This window comes from Sander lucioperca, chromosome 22 (assembly GCF_008315115.2).
Source record: "Sander lucioperca isolate FBNREF2018 chromosome 22, SLUC_FBN_1.2, whole genome shotgun sequence".
NCBI classification, from domain to species: Eukaryota; Metazoa; Chordata; class Actinopteri; order Perciformes; family Percidae; genus Sander; species Sander lucioperca.
In genome coordinates, this window is record NC_050194.1 from 27,933,618 (window position 1) to 27,956,225 (window position 22,608).

A 22,608-nucleotide genomic window follows, 5' to 3' on the forward strand; every position below is an offset into this window, starting at 1 on the left:
ACGCCAACGCTTCAGGCAAACAGCACACACCACCATGAGACATACTGGAGTCAAACTGTTTACACAAAGGTAATAGTTTCTATCAAAGTAGCAACAGCAGTGACAAATGGGCTGGTTCCGCCCCATTGTTTCACACTTTACTCATGCTCCTCTGAGCCCTGACTGATAGAGATGCAGTTGATTTTATCATCAGCTTTGGACATTGAGATAGTTTGTCACAAACCAGTGTTTCCTTCAGGAGTGTGTATCAGAGGAGCCAACAAAAGAACCATTTTATAGACCAAATAATAATGAACACATAACTAGTCACTGAAAGTTTAGTGTTTGAGACTTTGAGTCTCCATGTTCGCAACTAACCCTTGAGGTAAGACTGCATGTTTATCGTGTTTTGGTAGGAACGGCTAATGTGTCCTATCAAATTCCACATTTAGGGAAAATGATCCAGGTGAATTGCTTTATGTGGACATCTACAGTGAATTGAAGGTAAAAATTAACTTTATTTTATTAACTTATTTATTAATATATTTGAATAACACTAACTAATTTATTGAACTATTCAACAGTTGATTGATTCACTTATGTTTGTCACTATTTATTCGTATGATCATTTATTTCAAAATATTGACACACACACACACGCAAAAGTCTTAGGCAGGTGTGGAAAAAATGCTGTAAACTAAGAATGCTTTCAAAAATATAAATAATGATTTATTTATTTTAATCAATTTACAAAATGCAAATTGAGTGACCAGAAAAACATCTAAATCACATCAATATTTGGTGTTACTACCCTTTGCCTTCAAACCAGCATTAATTCTTATAGGTACACTTGCAAAAAGTCAGGGAACGTTGAGGATCGTAGACGCAGTGGTTGGCCAAGGAAACTTAGTGCAGCAGATGAAAAACACATCAAGCTTATTTCCCTTTGAAATCGGAAGATGTCCAGCAGTGCCATCAGCTCAGAACTGTCAGAAACCAGTGGGACCCAGGTACACCCATCTACTGTCCGGAGAAGTCTGGCCAGAAGTGGTCTTCATGGAAGAGTTGCAGCCAAAAAGCCATACCTCCGACATAGAAACAAGGCCAAGCAACTCAACTACGCACAAAAACATAGGAACTGGGGTGCAGAAAAATGGCAGCAAGGTGCTCTGGACTGATGAGTCAAAATTTGAAATATTTGGCTGTAGCATAAGGCAGGTTGTTCGCCAAAGGGCTGTAGAGCGGTACAATAATGAGTGTCTGCAGGCAACAGTGAAGCATGGTGGAGGTTCCTTGCAAGTTTGGGGCTGCATTTCTGCAAATGGAGTTGGAGATTTGGTCAGGATTAATGGTGTCCTCAATGCTGAGAAATACAGGCAGATACTTGCATGCAATACCATCAGGGAGGCGTATGATTGGCCCCAAATTTATTCTGCAGCAGGACAACGACCCCAAACATACAGCCAAGGTCATTAAGAACTATCTTCAGCGTAAAGAAGAACAAGAAGTCCTGGAAGTGATGGCATGGCCCCCACAGAGCCCTGATCTCAGCATCATGGAGTCTGTCTGGGAGAACATGAAGAGACAGAAGGATTTGAGGAAGCCTACATCCACAGAAGATCTGTGGTTAGTTCTCCAAGATGTTTGGAACAACCTACCAGCCGAGTTCCTTCAAAACCTTTGTGCAAGTGTACCTAGAAAAAATTTATGCTGTCTTGAAGGCAAAGGGTGGTCACACCAAATATTGATTTAGATTCCTCTTCTGTTCATTCACTGCATTTTGTTAATTGATGAAAATAAACTATTAACACTTCAATTTTTGAAAGCATTCTTAGTTTACAGCATTTTTTCATACCTGCCTAAAACTTTTGCACAGTATATATATGCATTCAAACTAGCACATGAATCAAAATTAAACAAATGATAATTTACAAGTATGACAGACATTGCTAATTGAATTAAGCCATTGAAAACAAAAAGGAACGTAAATGGAAAACAAGACAATATACCACAGATATTAGTTTGTCGATGTGTTTGTGTTTGTGTCGTTGTTGGTCATCATTCCTAATCCAGCAATCTCAGGGGTGGTCAGGGTCTGCAGCCCAACCATGAAAGACACAGTGTGTGTGTTACCAAAAAAAAAAAGAGAAAGAGAGAGAGAGAGAGAGAGAGAGAGAGAGAGAGAGAGAGAGAGAGGAGATAGTCTATAAAAGTCTATAAAAGTCTAGCCAACTCGGTATCCAGTGACGAGTGTCAGTTAGTCTGGAGACAAGCAAAGAGAAGTAGCAAAAACTAGAATACACTAGAAATTTGTTTTGTCTTGAGGTACAATACCATGATTGGTAACAATAATCTGGCATTGAGTCTCTGGAAGCTTGGAGTCTTTATGCTACAGGTAATGAGGAGATAGGATCCAGGTGTGCAACTGAGTCCAATCACCAGGGCCCGTAGTTATCAAGCCTCTAAGAATTACTCACAAGAACACTGCTAAGAATGGACTTAAGAGTAAAAAACATTCTTTGCTCAAAGCTGCACTTAAAAGTTAGTTATCAAGCATCTCAGTCGTAATTTAAGTGGAGTGTAAGACTATATCTTAATTGTCAGTCTTAGAGATGATTCACGACACTTTGCTGTGCCACAAACAGGATATTGGATGACGACACAGGCATAGACCAATCACTGAATAGATTTCCTTATTTAAGAATATTCTTAGATAAATTCACATTGTATGGTGACATTTGAAGCTTGGTTTTCCCAATTAAACCAAGAGCAATGGAGAAAACATTTATCACAATGGCGGGAGAACACAAGCATTACCAAAGTTTTACACTTTACACACAGACGAGAAAGTATGTGGGAGATTTAAGGGGCCTTTCTTATGAATAAATGCTAATTAACATGGAAATATGCAGTAAATTATATATTATGACGGGCGCAAAATGTTTGTGCATCAAGAGCACCTTTCTATAGAATGCCTACAGAACAAACATTTGCATTTTGCTTTTCATGATTTTGATGAGATTGGTTGTGTAGGCTCACAGTCTACTGACGGACCTACAAAATCCCCAGAAACCTCTGTCTGAAGAAAGCAGCTTTTTGATGGAAAGAACAAACATTAGCATTGCATCGTCTCCTGCTGCTTCCACTCAAGTTATGCAGACATTTTTTCCGGCAAGCTAATGAATTTTCATCTTTGGCCCGGGTTGTTAGCGTTCTTTGACGGACAACAGAGTTGGCTTCATTCTCAATGATGGCCTGATTCAATGAGGCCACAGGGGGCAACAAATAAAGGACTTCTCATGTTCTCAACCGTGGAACACATTGCGAAATAATGACAACTCTGATGACAGAGAACAGGCGCCGTATTGACTGAACACAAAGGACACGTTGACTGGTCACACTAAGTGATCCATAAGCAGCTGTTATCATTGTCTCATTGTCTCAATATGCTGATTCCAGAGGACAGAGGAATGTGTATGTGTGTGTGTGTGTGTGTGTGTGTGTGTGTGTGAATATGTTTGTGTGTGTGTGTGTATGCTTGTTCAGTCACACTTGTATATTTGTGCATACTTGAATGATTGTGCATTTACTGTACACCTGTGCTTCCAACTGTGTGCGTGTCTATTTACCTATAAACATTATATGTGTGTCCGCCAAATGTGCATCAAACGTGCGTGTGTGTCTGTAGGTGTGTGTGTGTGTTTGTATATTGCTATGCAAATTGTGGACAGCCAGAGAATCACTTGTTTCATTCAGAATTCCTTGGCTGCAGCTCTGAGGACAGCATGGTGAAGCTCGCTTGACTTCTCTGCAATGTCAGTCATGCACATTTTAAACAGCCAGGGAATAATGTTGGCTTTATGTCCGAGGAGCTGCAGCAAATGCAAATACCATCTCAGACAAACAGGGGTCTTTGCAAACTTGTCCTCAGTGAATGCATAATTTCAAACAATATTGTTTCATGCAACTTAAACTCTGGTGAGATGCCCTTTCAGCAGATAGCTCCAGCAAAGTTAAAACTACTGCATATCTTTGGGTAACATTGGTGTTTAATCAGACAAACTATGACTTGCATGTTAGTCGCCAAAAAAAGCTTGATTTAATCTACAATCTGTTGTAGGGTTCATTGATGATGTCTTTGTCCACTGGCCTTCTTCAGCACCATTGGGCTGGTGTAGAGTGGGTCACTAATCTACTAGTCTTGCTTTGCCAGACCTTCCTCCACAGCGCTGCAAAGGAGGGTCTGGCTAGTCCACACAGCATTCCAGGATGGGAGAAAAACGTGCTCTGGTTTATTGGCATTTCTTTAAACCAATCACAATCGTCTTGGGCGGCACTAAGCACCGGGAAAAGCCACGGTGCTGCTGCAAAATAGCCTCGGGAAGGAACTAGTTTTGGTGGAACGTGTACGCTCAAAAGTAGTTTTAGTCGTGCAACAGAAAACTCAGATTGGACAGATAGTCTAGCTATCTGTCTGGATTTACCCTGCAGAGATCTGACAACTGTGTTGTGCGCACTTTGCTCTGCCTCTTGCCATTATAACACTTACATAATTTTTACCATTTTAAAAAAGTATTTTCTTTTTAATTTATAAAACATTTCTTCAATCTAAAGTTAGCTTGCTGCTATGTAGGTCACGTTTATGCTTGTCATTTCAAGTGTCACATGTCCAGATGAAATGCCACATGCTTTTTGTTTACATTTAGTGGAATGGTGGAAGGTAACTAGGTACATTTACTCAAGTACTGTACTTAAGTACAAATTTGAGGTACTTGTACTTTACTTGAGTATTGTCTTTTCATGACATTTTCTTCTTGTTATGGTTTTGGTGTTTTGTCTTGTCGTATTGTAGTCTGTTTTTCTGTCATGTCTTGTCTCCTTGTGATTGTGTGATTTTCGGTCTTGTCTTGTTTTATGTTCTGTTTCCTGTTTTACTTTGATAGTCTGGTTTTCTGTCTTGTCTGGTTTTACTTCATGTCTTGTGTTTTCCCGCTCTTGTGATTGCCTGATGTTTTCCACCTGTTTCCCAGCCCTTGTGTCACCTGCCTCTTGTTACCTCGTTACCCTCTGTATTTAGTCTTTGTGTTCCCCTTGTCCTGTGTCAGATCATTGTGTGTTTTTGTGTTTGCTCGTTCCTGTCGTATCTCCCAGTGTCAGCTCCTGTCAGTTTCTGTGCTTTGTGTTTATTCCAGTTTTTTTGTACTCCCTTGGTTTTTTTTTGGATTCTCTTTTTCTTCATTTTTGGTATTGGTTTTCGCCTGCTGCTGCGCTCAGGACTTCCTTGATTTATTTTTGTGTTTTATCAGTAAATCCTCGTCTTCAACTTTCTCCTGCCTGCCTGCTTTCTGCCTTTGGGTCCTCAACTTCCCGAAACATAACACTTTTTACTCCACTACATTCATCTGACAGCTTTAGTTACTAGTTACAAATTAAGTTTTTTGGACACAAAATACATTTTATTACGTTTATTATGAAATGATTTTTGATTATAAATTAAAATACCCAACAATATATAGGCCTGAAATGATTAGCCGATTAAACACTTAGTTGACTGACCCTTTTTTTTTTTTTTGGTTCCAGTTTCTAAAATGTGAGAATTTTTCTGCATTGAGTACTTTTAATTTTAACACTTTAAGTACATTTTTGTACTTTTTGTATTTTTTACTAAAGTAAAGGATCGGAATACTTCTTTCACCACTCTTTCACTGCTTGTAACTCAACAAACACACACAATGTCATCTGGTCACTGTACTTGCAAGGATATGGCCTAGGTGTCACTGTGTGACCTAAGTATGGAACTATAGAATTACATTTTGCGCATGAAGTGCCCAGTATTTAACATTTATACTTACTCATATTTATCGGTGTATTTTGTGTACCCCAAATTAAGTGTAACGATAATGAAATGTATCAGTATTGACACTAGCCACCTTGGTGGGAATTGGATAAAAAACTAAATTTGTGGTGTTGCCTATTACTACTAAACAGTTTTTTTCAGCTCCACCCACTGAGGTTTAACTCAGCCAATGAGCTGATTGCTGTGTCCACACCAGTGCCTCTAAGAAATGTTTTAGGCTAAAACTCCAATCTGTTGAAAACAGAATAAATAATTGAACAAATGAGTTAGTTCATAGACTACCTGTCTGGGATTTCAAATGGAATTAAATTAGTTTACCACATCCCTTATCTAATGACGACAAGTCTCTAAGCAACACAGCCTCATCTTTTAGATGCAATGACACTGTGTGCATGTGTCAACCACACAGAAGAGTGTGTGTGTACCTATAATGAACTGGCCTCATTATCTCTCAAGAGGATATTGCTTGATTTGTGTTTATCTCACTTGTCATGCAGAGTACACACACACACACACACACACACACACACACACACACACACACACACACACACACACACGTAAAGAGGTACTCAAACCTAAACCCACCTACAAATGTGCCAACTGTTCATTTGCACTGCATGTGAACACACAAACATGGACACGGGCACACGTGCAATCAGTTTAGTACATTAGCTCAGAAAGTATTTGTGATGCTGGTGACTCAGCCCCATGTTTAAGAGTGTTTGTGATGCGGGTGACTCACCCTGTGTTTTGTTGTTGGTTTAACCACATAGAAATAGAAAGAGAGCAGAACTGACATTGCCATTGCAAAGAACTGTGACCTTCGTAGAAGGCTAACTTCCACATAAACCGATTTGCTGCAAGTTGGGGACTCACTAGTCTCGCATTGCCAGACCTTCCTCCACAGCGCTGCGGGGGAGGATCTGGATAGTCCACACAGCATTCCGGTATGGGAGAAAAACGTACTCTGATTAATTGATATTTCTTTAAAAATGGGCAGCGCTAGGTGCCGGACAGAGCCACGGTGCCGCTGCTAAATAGCCTCGGGAAGGAACTTGTTTTGGTGGAACATGTGTACGTTCAAAAGTTGTTTTAGTCATGCAACAGAAAACTCAGATTGGACAGATAGTCTAGCTAGCTGTCTGGATTTACCCTGCAGAGATCTGAGGAGCAGTTAACCATAGTCCTCAGAAATCCACCGGCGTGCCAACACAAAGAAAGAGGAAGGTAACGGACATCCGACTGAAAAGAAGGATATCCGGCAGAATTTCTGGCTGCACCTGAGCAATCCCAGAAGTGGAACGTTGTGGAAATAGACTAGGGACTCAGTGAGTTGAGGTTTTGCGACAAATGAGTAGTGGAGTAGTATGAAGCATGCAAGGCTTCTTTTGTGCACTACATCCGTTGTCTTGCTGCTAGAAAGAGATTGAGGATTGCTGGATTTAATTGCTTCATATTTCTATTTCCATCCATCCATCTTCTTCCGCTTATCCGGTAACGGGTCGCGGGGGTAGCAGCTCCAGCAGGGGACCCCAAACTTCCCTTTCCCGAGCCACATTAACCAGCTCCGACTGGGGGATCCCGAGGCGTTCCCAGGCCAGGTTGGAGATATAATCCCTCCACCTAGTCCTGGGTCTTCCCCGAGGCCTCCTCCCAGCTGGACGTGCCTGGAATACCTCCCTAGGGAGGCGCCCAGGGGGCATCCTTACCAGATGCCGAACCACCTCAACTGGCTCCTTTCGACGCGAAGGAGCAGCGGCTCTACTCTGAGCTCCTCACGGATGACTGAGCTTCTCACCCTATCTCTAAGGGAGACGCCAGCCACCCTCCTGAGGAAACCCATTTCGGCCGCTTGTACCCTGGATCTCGTTCTTTCGGTCATGACCCAGCCTTCATGACCATAGGTGAGGGTAGGAACGAAAATTGACCGGTAGATTGAGAGCTTTGCCTTCTGGCTCAGCTCTCTTTTTGTCACAACGGTGCGATAAATTGAGTGTAATACCGCACCCGCTGCGCCGATTCTCCGACCAATCTCCCGCTCCATTGTCCCCTCACTCGCGAACAAGACTCCAAGGTACTTGAACTCCTTCACTTGGGGTAAAGACTCATTCCCTACCTGGAGAAGGCACTCCATCGGTTTCCTGCTGAGAACCATGGCCTCAGATTTAGAGGTGCTGATCCTCATCCCAGCCGCTTCACACTCGGCTGCGAACCGATCCAGTGAGTGCTGAAGGTCACAGGCCGACGATGCCATCAGGACCACATCATCTGCAAAAAGCAGCGATGAGATCCCCAGCTCACCAAACTGCAACCCCTCTCCACCCCGACTACGCCTCGATATCCTGTCCATAAATACTACAAACAGGATTGGTGACAAAGCGCAGCCCTGGCGGAGGCCAACTCTCACCTGAAACGAGTCCGACTTACTGCCGAGAACCCGGACACAGCTCTCGCTTTGGTCGTACAGAGATTGGATGGCCCTGAGAAGGGACCCCCTCACCCCGTACTCCCGCAGCACCTCCCACAGTGTCTCCCGGGGGACCCGGTCATACGCCTTCTCCAGATCCACAAAGCACATGTAGACCGGTTGGGCATACTCCCAGGCTCCCTCCAGGATCCTTGCGAGAGTAAAGATCTGGTCCATTGTTCCACGACCAGGACGGAATCCGCATTGTTCCTCTTCAACCTGAGGTTCGACTATCGACCGAACCCTCCTTTCCAGCACCTTGGAGTAGACTTTACCAGGGAGGCTGAGAAGTGTGATACCCCTGTAATTGGCACACACCCTCTGGTCCCCCTTTTTGAAAAGGGGAACCACCACCCCGGTCTGCCACTCCTTAGGCACCGTCCCCGACTTCCACGCAATGTTGAAGAGGCGTGTCAACCAAGACAACCCCTCCACACCCAGAGCTTTAAGCATTTCTGGACGGATCTCATCAATCCCTGGGGCTTTGCCACTGTGGAGTTGTTTAACTACCTCAGCAACTTCCACCAGGGAAATTGACGACAATCCCCCATCATCCTCCAGCTCTGCCTCTACCATAGAGGGCGTATTAGTCGGATTTAGGAGTTCCTCAAAGTGCTCCTTCCACCGCCCTATTACCTCCTCAGTTGAGGTCAGCAGCGTCCCATCCTTACTGTACACAGCTTGGATGGTTCCCCGCTTCCCCCTCCTGAGGTGGCGAACGGTTTTCCAGAAGCACCTTGGTGCCGACCGAAAGTCCTTCTCCATGTCTTCTCCGAACTTCTCCCACACCCGCTGCTTTGCCTCTTTCACGGCAGAGGCTGCAGCCCTTCGGGCCCTTCGGTACCTTGCAACTGCCTCCGGAGTCCCCTGGGATAACATATCCCAGAAAGACTCCTTCTTCAGTCGGACGGCTTCCCTGACCACCGGTGTCCACCACGGTGTTCGTGGGTTGCCGCCCCTTGAGGCACCTAAGACCCTAAGACCACAGCTCCCCGCCGCAGCTTCAGCAATGGAAACTTTGAACATTGTCCACTCGGGTTCAATGCCCCCCATATTTCTATTTGTAAGTCATAATTAAATTGGGCAGTAGGCCAAAATTAAGTTCTCAAACTAGTGATATATCATAATGTAACATAACGACTATCAAAAATCACCATTTTCTCTGGAACTAGTCAAATGACCATGGCAAATAGTTCAAAGTTCATTCTACTCTCATTCTATTTCTATGGTTAACCATGGTCACTTCCTTCTGCTCCAGAGGGCAGTGACAGGCAGAGAACACTATCTTAACAGCTTTTTGGCTTTTCCATGAATGGCAATTGGATCCTGCGAAGTTACCTTATCTTTATTAAAAAGTCAGTGAGGCTTAGAACAACATTCTCATGGTCGTAGCAATGCACTGAGTATTTCCTCATACCTCACTGATGAAATATGTTGATTGTCCTTGCCTCCCACGATGTCCAGTATGAGTGTTTTCTGAGCTGGCGCTGTATCAGAAGGCAACCAAAACAACTGTTCAGTTGTCAGTGATAAATTGTAAGATTGAATGCACTTTGTAGAGCAAATGCTGCTCTATTCTATTACTGTATACAATAATGTGACTTGAACTCTAACTACTGCTGTGCACAACATTTCAATTCATAATGTTTGCATTCTGCAAGTGCAATTGTTTTGGCCCCAGTCCACAAAATTATAGAGCACATATTTTCAAAATGGCTTTTTATGGTGGTGTTATTTATCTATGGATTGTTCTTGTATTTTATTTAGGAGTTTTATTCATTTCATATTCATTTAATTTATTCAATTCGATTCTGTAGCCTACCTTATATTGTGCAGGTTTACAACAGCTACAGTAGGCCTATGTGCTAGGGGCCCCTACAAGTGCATTCATCTCTTGCAGAACCAAAAAATCTCAAATCCTGATTCTAAAGAAGAATCTCTGTTTATAATTCTAAGGAATTGGAGAGTGAAAATGGTGCAGTAAGAAGCAGTAGGCTAATAGAGGATGTGATGTGTGTTAGACGGGGAAGGGTTCGGAGAGTTCAATGGCCTGTCCGTTTTCCCTTTGCAGCTCCGTCCATCCCCAGTATATCTGGGAAATGTAGTCTCGCTAAAATGCAGGCTTAGTTTTTTTATTGTTTTGAGTCTGTTAGTATTGACTCTAATCTTACACAATCGCACGCGCATTTATGTTGATACAATATAGCTGTGCAGCGATCACTGTTGATGTTTGAACACAAAATAATTTACTTTTATATTATTAAACTCCATATCCCATGCTGCTTTGAGTTTCTTGCGCACGCTCAGTTACCGCGGACGAGGAGGCGAGTCGGGTGGGAAATGAGTGGAGGGAGGAAAGCTCTTATCTCGGCGTAAAATTAGACATTACCACAATGAATCTTGTTTTGTTTTTATTAAAGTCGCTATCTTGTCTTTTTTGAGCGTTGACCGTACAGCTCCGGAGGAACGTTGGTGACATTGGAGGATTTGCAAGGCGTTTTAACACCGATTTTACTTGCGTCGGAACATTGCCCGACACACAGATAACGGTTCATTTTTTTTCCGCAGCCAATATGCCGCGGGACAACAAAACTCCTCTTATCCAGAAAATAGCAAAGCAAGCCTACATCACATTTAAATGCTTAAAATCTTCGGCCAACGGGGATAATAAACTCGTTACGGACCAACATAATGAACTAATCTCCTTAATGACCGCGGTCAGGGCTGCTGACCTGAAAATTGCTCCCCGGAAAACCAAACGGAGCTCCGGGGCAGCGGGGCTCCACAACCCCCCGGTCACCTACATGCACATCTGCGAGACGGAGGTGTTCAGCATGGGGGTGTTCCTGCTGAGGACCGGCGCCTCCATACCGCTGCACGACCACCCGGGCATGAACGGGATGCTGAAGGTCTTTGAACGTTACACCTCATGTCTGCTGTGTTATGGCCTTTTGTAGACTCGATGTGACCCACTCTGTGTTCTGGCACTCAAATGTTACTTTGTGCTAGCTGTAATCGACAGATAGGGATACGCATATAAGACTACGTCTTAGCACACACATTTAGACGTGACTTAAAACTGATTTATTACTCAATAAGCATAATAAAGTTCATACTTTATTTATTTTAATTTATCCATTGTTATCGGGAAAACGAATTGTAAAACTCCATAAGTTTTTCATGGTCTTTGAGTTTACCTTTGCCAAAACTGAGGGGAGGCAACATAGTTAGAGTTTATAGGAAATTTAGTTAGTAGTTATTTTTCTATCCCAGAGAGCATGGAGTATGTTAGGGTTGGGGCCACCATGGCACTGTCACTATAACCACCACTTTACATACACACATGCACTCTTTGCACAGCCAAGGGCCCAATGACATGCTGGGCCCCTGTGTACACACAGATGACACCCAGAACATAGAACAGGCCACGCACTGGTGATGCAACAATATCAAGCCTGGATTACCAACCAGGCAACTGTTTTGGGGTTGGGCTTCAAACCCCCCAGTTTTACTGCATGCCAATTGGGTTTGGTAATTTGATTAATTTCACATTTGTTGGGGAATTTGTATCACTGAACAAAATCAACTAAACTAGGTCAAAATCAACCTTTTAAGCTTTATTATTTGAGATATTATGCTGACATTGTGCATATTTCTGAATAAGTTGTGATTTATCAAATTACCACAAATTATTGCAAATAAAATATTCCATTTAAGGAACACAGGTTGCACTGGATTTGAAGGGAACTTGAGTGACAGGGTCTACGCACAATGGGGGTCAATAGGGACCGACATTCAATTGGCCATGATTGATATGATAAACTCAATTGATTTGTGCAGATCACTGAACTTATTAAATCGATCAAGTAGCAACCAGAAGTAACCAATCCACAATTTATATTGTTTCTCAGTCACCGTTGTCTCGAAACCTTAACATCATTTCATAAACTTCTGTAATAAAATGAGAGGATGACACCAGAAATGAAAAAATAAATGTCATTTTGGGGTTAATTATCAGAATTCTATTTTTTTTTTAAATCAAACTTAATCCTTGGCGTGACATCCTGGTAATTTCAAGAAAAGAGTGATATCATTTTAAATCAAGGGAAACCTCCAATCATGTTATGCATACTAAAGGCAATACCATCATCTGCTGTCGTCAATATGAGAATCAAAAAGTAATCTAGGTATAATGAGAGGAGCAGATTTCTATTTCTAATGGTGACAGCAAGACCTCACTTTACATAACAGTGTTTTATAATGGCCACATGAACAAGTCAGTGCCTTGTAAGCCTTGGTCACCTATTAGGGGTGGGGGGGGAATCAATACAGCATAGTATCGCAATATTTTCCGTGGCAATACTGTATCGATTCACAGACGCCAAGTATGGATCTTTTATTATTTATTATTATGTGTTGGTCAGTTTGTCTGCTTGACAATCCCATTTCGCAGCAAAACATTTGGAGTGAGATGAACAAAGAGAAATGTATCTTTTTAGATAAAACACATGTTGACAAAGTTTCCTTTTGGGGACATCATTTGAAATTGTAAAAAAAGGTAATAAATAGCATATCTCAGAATATTGCAAAATGTTTCAAATCGTAATAATATGGTATCATGACATAAGTATTGTGATATCGTATCGTGAGGCCTGTTTTTGTACTGGTGTTATCAATAGGATTTTCTTCTGACTCTATCCTGTCTCTTGTTCAGGTTCTCTACGGGAAGGTGAGCGTCCGCTGTTTTGACAAGCTGGAGGATACCCTGACAGTCAGCACCGTCCCACCTGATTTTGAGCCTGCGTTGGCTCCGTCCCAGATGGCCTCCCAGTGGCGCTCCGTGCTCCGCTCCGTCGTTGAGTACTCGGAGAACAGCGGACCGTGCCTTCTTACTCCTCTGCGGGATAACCTCCACCAGATCGACACAGTGGAGGGGCCGGCTGCTTTCCTGGATATCCTGGCACCTCCGTACAATCCAGATGACGGGCGGGACTGTCACTATTACAAAGTCCTGCAGACTGTGGCAGAGGGGGAAACGGATGAAAAGAGCAACGAGGAGCAGCAGGGAGAGGAGAAGGAGAAAGAAGACGTGGCATGGCTGCTAGAAATCCCTCAGCCAGAGGACTTCTGGTGTGGTGGGGAACCCTACCCAGGCCCTGCAGTTTCCTTTTGAATGAAGCCTCTGATCAGAGGAACTATTCTGCCATATATGACAATGATAAAATAGTCATATCCTTCCATCCACAAGGGGAGACTTAGTTTTTTTCATTATTACCTGGGACTCAAAGTGATTGGTTGCCTTGCTCAGGGATGCTACAGCAGGGCAGAGGCTTATAGAAACAGGGACTTCAACTCTGACACCCTACAGAGAATAGGGACCAATGAACTGCCTTCCACAAATTGACAATAATCTTGTCAGTACTGAGAAAAGAGTTGACACAAGGAATTTGCATTCCTAATATGGTATATTTTCTTTGGACCATTTTGTTGCCTTGTACACACATGAATGTCTTTAGCCAAATGTTCTGTAAATGGCGAGGTGTAGCTTTCCAAACCTGTGAGGCTTGGAAAGCCTTTTACACATTTTTTCACTCTGCTACAGAAGACTTTCACATCGTGATGTGTCTTAATGCCAAAATCTGAGGCTCAACACTGACCTGCCTTATTTGTGAAGATAGAATGTATACTTATTAAGAGTGCCATTTGTATTGTACACACTCATTTCTATTTCCAAAGTGCACACACTACATTATATAGTCTACTTTAATTGTATTTTGTGTTTAACTTATTCCAGATAACATGGTTCCTACACAGCTCTGGTCAGTTAAGGGACATTAAGATGATGTTGAGCTACTTCTACATATTCTGGGATGTATTATACTGTCATTTCACCTACTTTAACTTGATCCAGAGTGGTATGGCTTATATAATGCATCATATTTAAGACTGACCAAAGTCTTCAAACCCAGTCCAAAAGAGTCTATAAAAATATATTTTAAAATGATAGTTGTGATAGAAAACTTAAACATGTTATAAAGCCAACACACTTACACTTTCTTTACTACCTTTTACATGTAGCTTTAAAAACCTTATATCATTCTAATCTGTATGTTACATTACTTTAGCTTATATTTTTGCAGCTAAACAGCTCCTTTGGCCTATGTTAAGACACACAGGTCTATGTTCCAGTTTGACTCTAGCTGCATTTCGACACAAGGTTCTTGGGTCTTTTACGTTCCTGCGGTCGAAACACGGCTAATGATTCCGTTACTGTGATGTTGAATGTATGTGGGACAATAAAATAGATGGGAATAATCATGGAACATCTAGTTTGTAGTCTGGTCGTTTTGTTGATTTCTTCTTCAGCACAACGACCTCTGGGACACTGACACTGGTTCAACGTTGTGGCTTATAATTTATCTTTTCATATATAAAAGTTTTCCATGGGTCAAAATAAGTTCAAAGAATACAATTGGATTAATTTTACTAAAACATCCAGTCTAAAGTTGAATACGTTTTCAGTTTTTCTTCGAGGTCTGTCTAATCCTTGTGAAATTACGAGATGTCAGTGGACCTATTTCATGGCAGGCGTGTTGTCATAGGCAAGGCAGCTTTATTTATATAGCACATTCCAGCAACAGGGCAATTCAAAACATTAAAGAGCAGTTCAAAACGATTAAAAGATTAAAAACATAACATACGAGAATTACATTTACAGTGCACTATAAGAAATGAACAATTATTTAAAGAAAGGCAACATCAAAAAGAAAGGTCTTCAGCCTTGATTTAAAGGTCCAATGTGTAGGAATTTCTCCCATCATCTTGAGATCATATATCAATCAACTCTCTCGCACCACGCAGTTCAAAGTATGTATTACAGCTACGGTAGCCTTCACGCTTCAAAAAGCCGCTCTCTTGCTCTTTTCAATATCCTTTTTCTTTTTCCGGGCTAAGAAGAAGACTCCTGTTCCTGAAATTTGGATTTTGAATATGTGTGGTCCTCCATGTTTCCTTCTTCAAACTTGCCGGGCCGGGAAGCTAAGATACCCATTAGCAGCAGCTGTGAGTTTATCATGTGACAGCAAAAACGTGAAAGGCGGAGCAGTATGTCCTGTATTTCCCTTACCAGCTAACGTATTTCAAGATGGAGCATGAATATGGAGCGTCTACCCCAGTTCATGCTAATGCAAATGTAAAATTTCAAGCCAAAAGGAATACTTGGAATTGATGGTGGTAAATATTCATGAAAAAGGACAAGTTTGTGAACAGGCAACACAGATTTTGATAATGAACAACTAAACACGTTACACACTGGACCTTTAAAAGGAACAGAGTTGCGGCAGACCTGCAGTTTTCTGGGAGTTTCTTCCAGATATGTGGAGCATATAGCAGGAAAAACAGGTGTAATTAATGACATATAATAATAATTATAATAATGATGGTCCTGTTCCATTTGTGTTCAAGTTAGCCAGCATGCATAATATCAGTGTTTTGGAACTGGTACACCTAAATGGGTGAATTAATGTAATTAATTACACCTTGTTTATGCTGCTACGACATCTGCTGTGAAGAAGGTCCATTCTGGTTTAAAATGTGTATCAACACACTGGCTGTTGCATACAGATGGATTGGAGACACTACTGAACAGGAAGCAAGCTGTTTCTCTGCAATGCTTTCCCTAATCGTGATCAAATTTGTTTATACATCTTTGGTGTTATGGTTGGTTTTCCTTTGAACTGCTTTTGCACATTGATAAAGACATGTTTGAGCTCTGTAGGTCAAGACAAACACAACAAATATAATCTGCCCTGTTTCAGCCAACACTATTATTATTTTTATCTCAATGAAGTTGATCCAATCAGTAGACCTACTAGGAAGCCCGGAGACCCCACAGCAGCCACACATTCATTCTACAAAAGTGTCTACAAAAATCTAAACATGTGTTAACAATAGAGTGCACATGCTCTGACCCCTATACCCATTTTGAAGTACACTCTTATGTTATGTCAGAGCACTTAAAACATTTTTCTAAATAAAAAAAAAAAAATCATAGAGCACACTTACACCTTTTTTACAATGTAAAAGGACAGGTATAAACATTTATTTTTTAATTCCAAATCATGGTTTAAATAATAGTCTGTCTAATTGCTTGTGTTCTGTAGACTCTATTGTAAAGCTGTGTTGAGCAGAGCCCATCCCTGCAATCCCCTATCATACTTATTAAGCTGAAGGATAATATAAGTAATAAGGCGGTGGCCAAACTATGAAAATAAAGCCCAAGTTGTCAAAACCAAATCACTGAACTAAGACTCTCTACTATATGCTATTAGTTTTCTACCGTTGTTCCACTATCACAACGGTTATGACATGTTAATGCCAATAGTAGGCGAAGGATCCGACTGTAGACCTCACGTCTGTGATAGGGCTGCACCATATGAGGAAAATATGCCATAACGTTGGATATTGCGATAAGAATATTACTTGCGATAAACAAGACATTAAAACGTATTCTGTTCTGCTGCTTTTAGTATTCTGCCAAAATAGCCTACAGCGAATGCTTGTTGAATTTAAAACAAATGAAAGGAAATCATTTCCCCTCACTTTTATTGAACATTGAATTGAATATAAAAGGCCCTACTGAAAAAACATTTTAAAGTGCAGTTTTATACTGATATTACTAAAAAAAATAAAATCTGCCTTTCGCAATATCTCGTGGTGTGTGTATTGCGCCAGTTGATATTGCAATGAAAAAAAAACATATACTGTGCAGCCCTAGTGTGTGAGCCAATAGGAAGAGAGTAAAGACTGTAAAGGTGAGGTGCAACACCTCCTTTGCTGCCACAAAAGCATTGGAGAAGCAGAGTTGTGATTTCCAGCACAACTTCACCCGCTTCCAATGTGCATGGAGAAGGAAAACAATCTGAAAAGGTCAAACTCCAGCAACACGTGTAGTATAAAGAACAACTTTTCTGTCGTTTCGGCTTTTGGTCTTTATCAGGGTCATGCAGAAAGAATAAAAGCAAATAGCTTTACTTTTACACTGACTTTGTTCAGAATGAAGCGGTTAACATATGACTGAAATAAATGCCCACCTATAAGAAAGTGTAGTGTTCACGTTTTATTTAACGTTTTAACATTCGTGAGGGGTGAAACATATATTACTTTCTCATCCTAAGCGTAAAGGAGTTTAAAAATGAAAAATAATGCAAACATTTTAGTGTTTTATGTATTTGTTTTTAAAGATATGAGTTTACACACATAAACACTTCACTAAAACCAAACACTGACAACACAAGAGGATATATATTATATTATAATCAGTGAAACATGTTTTCATAGTTTGGACTACCATTAATGCTAGCTTGTCCTACACCTAACCCCACGTCAACCAGTGAGTTGATGTTAGATAAGGTCCAGATAACACCAAACACACTATAAGAAATGTTTAGCTTTAGTTTTTGGGATTGGTCCTGTGCTGCTGCCTGATAAACCATTACCACTATTTAAAGTCCTAAGTAGAAAAGGATGATCAAATCTAGTTAAATAAGGCTCTTAGGACAAAAAGTCCAGTAAAGAAAATAAGGGACATCATGCTAAGGGATCCATTGGCACACAGACCTGGGGTCCTTAGACCTGAGATCTGCAGTTGGACCCTCTTTAATGCTACACCCGACCAGGGGTCTTAAACGGTTTTTAAGACAATGACCCCTTAACTGAAAGAGAGACGGAGCAGGGACCCCCTACTACATACGTATATTGTATTAAATGAAGTTGCACATTAAACTTGGCCTACAATAACATGTAGGGCAGCCTAGAGCCTTTATACATACTATTTTGCATATAATACTAAGCTGTTAAAATAGCCTAATAATTGTTGGAATGATTTTTTATAAATCATGTTTTAATGTTAAACATGTGGAACAGTGAATCCTTAGGATGAGCTGTAACTGTGGATGGCCTTAGTGACTACCTTATCTATAGGCCAGTAAGCAGTGGGGATTTATATCTGCTAATAATATGGATTCGTTTGAAGAATTAAAAAAAAAAAAATTATAATTTGGAGGCCCCCCTGCAATGACTCCGAGGACCCCCTAGGGGTCCCGGACCCCCTGTTGAAGATCACTGCACTAGAGTTTATTGTGAAAAGAAAAACGGTTGAATATTGCAACCTAAACAAATAAAAGATGTGTTTATGTTATATTTAACGCTTGAAAAGAAGAAATAAAGTAGAGGCAAATCCTTAAATCTGTGCAAGAAAACAGACAGAGGATTCACCTCCCAGCAGGACAATGACCCTCAAACAACGTCCAATCCAGACAGAGAACGCTTGGACGAAAAGAAGAGGAAAAAGGTCAACGAGCGGACAGGCCAAGTCTTCTCCCACACTTCAATACAATAGAGGATTTGTGGCTGGCCTTGAACAGTATTGTTAATTTGTGGTTCTCACTTAACCCTCCCGTTTTCCTGGGGTCAAATGTGACCCATTTTCAAAGTTTCTTGCTGAAAGAATTTTGGGGTTCTTTCAACCCAATTGTCAAAAAATAACATGGATGGTTCCATACAATGCTCTTCACAAGTAAAATGAAGAATCGGATCAATACCTTCATTGAATATTGGGTGTTTTCTTTTTTTTATAGAATTTGAAAAAAAACATTGAAATGGTTTCAATACAGTTTCCTGACTAAATGTTTACAGATAGGCCTACTGGTCTGTGACTATCCACTTAACATCCTCTGATCTTAACTATTAGTCATAATACATACAGTAGTTTATTTATTTTTTTTACTAAAAAATTAGGCATAATTTCAAATGAGGTTTGGACCCTGGATTCCAAAAATAAGTGTAAAACTTGTGGTAATAAATTTGGTTGAAGTTGGCTAACAAGATGTTACAGAATTGGGTGATCATTTTTACTTTATGCTTTATGAACAGGCAAAACAGACGGAGGACAACATAAGGGTTAATCTCGGTTAATATTTGAAGAAATCTGTTGTAGAAGCAGAAATTGAAATAATTTTCTTTTTATGTCAATAGAATACCCTCCAACAACTGGAAGAGCAAGTCTCATCCCAGCTACTGTGTCCATCAGCAACTATGTGTCCCTGACTAAAGATTCCTAGATTCTTTTGTTACACTCCATACCGGTTCACTCAATTTAAGTTCTTTCAAGAAAAATATAATTTTATACAGTGCGAATATTCATGTCTGTATGTTCACACATACACATGCTTTAGAAGCTGACATTGACTGTCACTTGGCTACACTGAGGCCCTGCAGATACTATGTGACACTGCCGGTCAGGTCAGTGGCTGTAGCTCATATTAAATGCAATTATCCTCAATTTCCAGTGTGAAGTCTATCAGGCCAGTTTATCAGCATGGAGGACTACTTGTGGTGCAGCTAGAACAAGAAAAGCCATTTATTGGTAGCCACTAGTACAGATTTCAGATATGTGTGTGTCTTTTTTCCTTACTGTATATTCCCCACTGCTCGGAATGTCACAGTCACTAAAGACTGGTTATATGTATTAGGTAATGTTCCATGATCTGCTATCAGGCAGATTCAAAATCCTTCATTAATCCCCTCAACGGGGAAATTCACATGAATTAATAAACAACTCAGCCTATAGGACTGTCCACAACACTTGACTCCTATTTAGCATTCATAACCAATCATTGAATAAATGGTTTATAAAACACTAATGTAGTTGTATGCAGCCCTATGAATGAATTTGTTAACTGTAACTCCTCCTGTGGGCACCCAGAAGTGAAGGCTGCTGTACTGTATAAACAGATAATGAATGACAATATAGTAAAACAAATAATGTAAAATATGTCTTCATAGAAGTTATAATTGTTGACAAATACCGTACCTTAAGACAGTGGTTTTTAAAGTGGGGTCCCCAGCAAAAAGCAGAAAAAATTAATTGTCCCTCATTTCTGGCTGGATGTCCCTCACCTTTCTTTGTGTTGGCATTCTAAACGCTGGTCGCTTCGGGGAACATCCTCAGTGCTAGAACCAACAAATTATATTAACCTTTTGAGTAAAATTTAAACACTCTACAGCCATTTTAATTCCAGAGCTCGCCTCCTTACGTGCACACGTTCCACCAAAACAAGTTCCTCCCTGAGTCTATTTTTCTGAGGCACCGTACCTGCGTCCGGAGCTTAGCGCCACCCAAGACGATTGTGATTGGTTTAAAGAAATGCCAATAAACCAGAGAACTTTTCTCACATCCCGGAATGCTGTGTGGACTAGCCAGACCCTCCTCCACAGTGCTGTGGAGGAAGGTCTAGTAATGCCAGACTACTGTAATAACACAATGTGTAGCTGTTTTGGTCATGAGTTTCATACACTTTCTGAACATTTAAAAGAAAAAAATCCGATCAGATGGGGGATCCTGGGACAAAATCTGGTAACACTTTACTTGAAGGTAGCTACATAAGAGTGACATGACACTGTCATGAACACATGACAATGTCATGACACATGAACCCTAACTTGACAAAAACCGAATGACACTAAAAGCAGCATTATATCATAAATGTTTGACTCATTTATGTTTGACACGTTCATGACAGTGTCATGTCACTCTTATGTAGATACCTTCAAGTAAGTGTAACCCAAAATCTTATCAAAAGGGGGTCCATGGTCTAATTTGTGTCAGTTTAGGGGTCTTTGACATGAAAGTTTGGCAACCACTGTATTATATTATGGAACTTTTAAACTGTACTTACAACTACATTGTTATCAACCATTTATTAAATGTTTGTTTACCACTTATAAAAGCTAAATACAGAGGGTTAAAGTATAGTGTCAGTGAGGATAGGAGGGGGTGAAGAACAGTGAGGGTCTTTGTGCAACTCATGATGACTGTCTACAGTATTGGTCATTTTTTCTTGTGGTCAAGTTGGCGTCAGAAGAGTATAGATGTTACAGATTACGGCAGGCTTCATGCAGCTTCTAAAAAAGGAAAAGTCTGACACTCTGAGCACACTGAGGAATGTGCTGTTCGAATCAAACAAGATCAACATCCCTTTAATCTGTGTGTCCAGCGCAGGGCCAGGTCTAAGACATGTTTAGCCTACCTCTATTAGAAAACTACACCTTCCAACAACTACAAAGCTACTTTATTTATACTCTAGACACTTTTGGTATTGAATGTTTATAAAAAGAACTACCAAAAAAAGCTATTCATTCCCACACAGTGTTAATGGTATGCTTATCAAAAGGCTATATTTTGGTCATAGACCTTCAGCTGACATCCAACTCACAATGGGAAACCTCTTTATACTGGAGCCACAAGCTGTGTCAGTCAATCAAAAGGAGCCTGATCACAAACAGCAAGACAATAACACCACTAATAAGTGATTTAAAAAATAAAACCCTTAGAATTTGACAATACATCTAAAAATCAGCCAATTACAAAAGTAATGAATAGAAAAACTAGACAGGAAATGCAAGCAAGTGATTTTTATCACCAAGTCTTGGACATCGATTTTTTTATTTCTATTGTACACTATGGGACTTCACACATTGATGATCTGTGGTTCTATAAAGATGTTGCTTCAGTTTAATGCCTGACAACGGCATATGACCAAAACTTAGCATTTCTAATACAATTATATAATTTTCCTTTGCATTATTTCTTTTTCCATGCATCTGTTTACTAGGTGTGCATTAGAACACTCAAAGACACTGCTTCTAAAACCTGTTAAATCTATGTCAAAAAAAAAAAAAAAAAGGTTTTCAACTCAAATTCAAACAAATGTCAATTGTGTTGTAAAAAAACAAGGTGTGATTGAGTCTATATCTTTGGTAGGATTTTGCCATTGTCACTTCAACTTGTCTCACATTACTGAGCAGTACATTGACGTGAAACCCAGCCGTAACATTCTATAGACAGGCCGAGTGCTTGTTGCTTGTTACTGCTCCTACGGTTATCTTGGAATGGTTTGAATTATGGGATTGATCGCTCACTGAATGACCGCATGTAAAACCTCAAGCACTACAACGTTAACCAAACTCACCACAGTTTGTCTGCTGCAAAATGTGTTTCACATTTTGCAGCAGACACTACTTGACTTTAGTATTCAGGGTTGCCCAGAGAGTACTTACAATATATGGTTAAGGAGCTATGCTGTAAGAAAGCAATAGCTACTATGAGCCTCTAATAGTAGATAGTGGCAGTGACTTCTGTTCATCCTGGATTGTGCGCTGCTTGACTGCCAAGTGACTGCAGATAGATGAACATGAAAAATAAATGAAACCCCTTAAAATGACACCATATTGTTCATAATGA

General features: G+C 40.6%; 1 protein-coding gene and 1 long non-coding RNA gene across 2 annotated transcripts; one reads left to right on the plus strand and one right to left on the minus strand.

Moving 5' to 3' along the window:
* Positions 1-297: 297 nt before the first annotated feature.
* Positions 298-20,934, minus strand: LOC116067512. The gene is made up of 3 exons (XR_004109235.1): positions 20,813-20,934; positions 14,693-14,697; positions 298-309 (listed from the first exon to the last, which is right to left on the minus strand). It is a non-coding gene; the product is annotated as an uncharacterized LOC116067512 (long non-coding RNA).
* On the plus strand, positions 10,612-14,635 carry adoa (2-aminoethanethiol (cysteamine) dioxygenase a). Its single transcript, XM_031323980.2, has 2 exons — positions 10,612-11,215; positions 13,021-14,635. Exons 1-2 carry the CDS (start codon positions 10,880-10,882, stop codon positions 13,477-13,479), a joined length of 795 nt encoding a protein of 264 aa, XP_031179840.1. The 5' UTR covers positions 10,612-10,879; the 3' UTR covers positions 13,480-14,635.
* Positions 20,935-22,608: the final 1,674 nt, after the last annotated feature.

Bases quoted from the DNA above. Each gene is read 5' to 3' on its own strand.
- adoa (XM_031323980.2), top strand. From the start codon at position 10,880: ATGCCGCGGGACAACAAAACTCCTCTTATCCAGAAAATAGCAAAGCAA. The intron at 11,216-13,020 runs GTCTTTGAACGT...TCTCTTGTTCAG, and splicing joins GCATGAACGGGATGCTGAAG to GTTCTCTACGGGAAGGTGAG.